The sequence below is a fragment of the Myotis brandtii genome, unplaced genomic scaffold (genome assembly GCF_000412655.1).
Source record: "Myotis brandtii unplaced genomic scaffold, ASM41265v1 scaffold725, whole genome shotgun sequence".
In the NCBI taxonomy this organism is placed as follows: domain Eukaryota; kingdom Metazoa; phylum Chordata; class Mammalia; order Chiroptera; family Vespertilionidae; genus Myotis; species Myotis brandtii.
In genome coordinates this window covers 920,666-921,510 of record NW_005370862.1, presented here as the reverse complement: position 1 = coordinate 921,510, position 845 = coordinate 920,666, and the positions used below count along the sequence as shown (strand labels likewise).

The following is an 845-nucleotide window of genomic DNA, read 5'->3' as shown; positions in this document are numbered from 1 at the left end:
TATATATTTCATTGGTTTATGCATATAAATTCTCTTGTATTCTTATGACAATTTTATAACTTATATTAAATGATCTTTTAAGGTTCAATTAAAATAGATTCATAATAATCCATTGTGTGTGGCTTTACCATCATTTATTTAACCAGTCCCTCCTGCTCTATTTTATCAGTTATATAAACAAAGGCTTAATGAACACCCTTGGTATCTATGCTTCTTTTTGATTCTTTTTTTCTTGTTAATCCTCACCCGAGGATATTTTTCCATTGATTTTTAGAGAGAGTGGAAGAGTGGGAAAGACAGAGAGAAACGTCGATGTGAGAGAAACACATCAATTGGTTGCCTCCTGCACGAACCCTGACCAGGCCCCAGGCCAGAGAGGAGCCTGCAACCAAGGTACATGCCCTTGACTGGAATCAAACCTGGGACCCTTTGGTCTGCAGGCCGACACTCTATCCACTGAGCCACACCGGCCAGGCCAGGACCTATGTTTCTTAAAAATGAAGCACAGATACTAATTCAAAAGGTGTGGATGCTCCCATGCTCTCTGTGCTGTGGCCACACTGCCCGGAAGTTGTGACAGTTTATGTTCCCAGACCCAGAAGAAAGCACCCACCGGTGACTCAGAGCCCCAGGTGGTGGTGCTGGGCCGGGGACAGGGACATGGAGGACTTACATCTATGTATGAAGCATTAATGTAGTCCGAACAGGGCGTTCCGTCCACCTGGCTCAAAATCACCCGGGAATGATCATCTGTTTTAAAAAAACACATAATATCAGGAGAAGGAAATCACATCTGCCATCCACCGTATCAGACCCCGCAGAGTCCTCCCAGCTACCGTATCAGA

General features: G+C 44.1%; 1 protein-coding gene across 1 annotated transcript in view; it reads right to left on the bottom strand.

The window, feature by feature from the left end:
• Window positions 1-845, bottom strand: part of PTPRE (protein tyrosine phosphatase, receptor type, E) — a 70,423-nt gene that overhangs the window by 19,653 nt on the left and 49,925 nt on the right. Inside the window, exon 6 of the mRNA XM_014530149.1 lies at window positions 674-750. Within this exon, the coding sequence (XP_014385635.1) occupies window positions 674-750 (77 nt within the window). The remainder of the gene's footprint in view (window positions 1-673; window positions 751-845) is intronic.